General features: G+C 44.3%; 1 protein-coding gene across 1 annotated transcript; it reads right to left on the bottom strand.

Moving 5' to 3' along the window:
• Positions 1-288: 288 nt before the first annotated feature.
• On the bottom strand, positions 289-1,423 carry LOC130880020 (proteasome subunit alpha type-4-like). Its single transcript, XM_057778833.1, has one exon. It carries the CDS (start codon positions 1,318-1,320, stop codon positions 535-537), a length of 786 nt encoding a protein of 261 aa, XP_057634816.1. The 5' UTR covers positions 1,321-1,423; the 3' UTR covers positions 289-534.
• Between the last annotated feature and the right edge of the window lie 351 nt (positions 1,424-1,774).

Raw genomic sequence — 1,774 nt, 5'->3', positions numbered from 1 at the left:
TTTCATGTACAGTTTACCACTATACTTTAAATTTTGCATATATGTCTTCATGCATCTGGGTGTTTTACCAGCATGTATGTCTATGTACCACACAGGCCTGTTGCTGCTGCTGCTGCTGCTGCTGCTGCTGCTGCTGCTGCTGCTGCTGCTGCTGCTGCTGCTGCTGGAGACCAGAAGAGGGCATGAGATACCCTGTCACTAGAATTACAGACGGTTGTGAGCGCTGTGTGGGTGCCAGAAATAGAACCTAAGTCCTCTGAAAGAACAGCAAGTGCTTTTTTTTTTTAATCTTTCTAAATTTTATTCCAAAAAATTATGTGTTAAGATTAAGATGTCTATAAAGATGTCCATCATTACAATAAAGATCCGACTGGACAGATACGACAAGGACCCAATTCAGTATGTAATGTCCTATTTCCCCAATGGGCAAGTTAAAGAAGAAAAAAATAACAAAAAACCTTTCCAGGGTAGAAGGCCAGGACCACGCCTAACTGAATTGGTGCCTCTAAGGAGTTATAAAATTCATGATTTTGTTTATTTATCCTTTTCTTTCTGTTCTTTTTCTTTCTTCTCCCGCTCAGCTTTAGCTTCTTCCTCCTCATGTTTTTTGATCAACTGTTCTACTTCCTTCTGCTTGAGGACTCTGATCACAGTTTTTCCATTCTCTCTTGTTAGTGTGGCGACTTCCACTTTCTCAGCTGACAGTTTACTAACATCCATGGTCTTATTTAGCACCTTGATAGCGAGAGCAAGTGCCGACTTCAGAGTCATCTCTCCTTCTTTGTAGTCTTGTTTCAACATTGACACGGCTGCCGCACTGTTGTTCCCGATACATGTGGCTTTCCATCCCCCGTAATTTCCACTTGGGTCACTCTGATAGAGCTGAAAGCCATAGTGTTTATCCCAGCCAATGTACAGCAGAGAAACACCAAAGGGACGCTTTCCTCCAAACTGTGTATAAGCCTGTTTGATATCGCACAGTGCTGTAACCAACTGCTCACATGGAATTGGCTCCTGGTACTGTAATAAATACCTTTGAGCAATGAGCGTTAGTTCATTAGTCAGGATGTTAGCATCAGATGTGATGCCTGCCACACTGCAAGCCATATCCTCATTAAGTTTGTAAATTTTCTCAGAAAAAAAGACTTCGTCAAGAAGCTTGTGGATGTTGCGCCGCTCTGCTGCGAGCAGGACTCCATCATTGGCTAAGATCCCCAAACAGGTGCCCGCGTGTCCGATAGCTTCCATGGCATACTCCACTTGGTACAACTGACCTTCTGGAGAAAATATAGTGGTCCTGGAGTCATATCTTCGAGACATGGCTTCTGAACTTTATGTAACTCCGGAGGAAGACAGTGAGGGGTGCAGATCAGAGTCGCTTTACTCAGCTGGAGAAGAACCAACACGGGTGGCCAAACATCCGCAGCGAATATCGCAGCAAGTGCTTTTAAGTACTGAGCCATCTCTCCAGTCTTTACCACTATTTTGTTTATTTATTTTATTTATTTTTATTAATTAATTTATTTATTTATTAAAGATTTCTGCCTCCTCTCCACCACCACCTGCTGTTTCCCTCCCCCTCCCCAATCAAGTCCCCCTCCCTCGTCAGCCTAAAGAGCAATCAGGGTTCCCTGCCCTGTGGGAAGTCCAAGGACCACCCACCTCCATCCCGGTCTAGTAAGGTGAGCATCCAAACTGCCTAGGCTCCCACAAAGCCAGTACGTGCAGTAGGATCAAGAACCCATTGCCATTGTTCTTGAGTTCTCAGTAGTCC

Source organism: Chionomys nivalis, chromosome 8 (assembly GCF_950005125.1).
Source record: "Chionomys nivalis chromosome 8, mChiNiv1.1, whole genome shotgun sequence".
NCBI classification, from domain to species: Eukaryota; Metazoa; Chordata; class Mammalia; order Rodentia; family Cricetidae; genus Chionomys; species Chionomys nivalis.
This window is presented reverse-complemented; position numbering and strand designations above follow the sequence as displayed.

What these genes read in the sequence shown, in the direction of transcription:
- LOC130880020 (XM_057778833.1), bottom strand. Translation starts at nt 1,320, where the DNA reads ATGTCTCGAAGATATGACTCCAGGACCACTATATTTTCTCCAGAAGGT.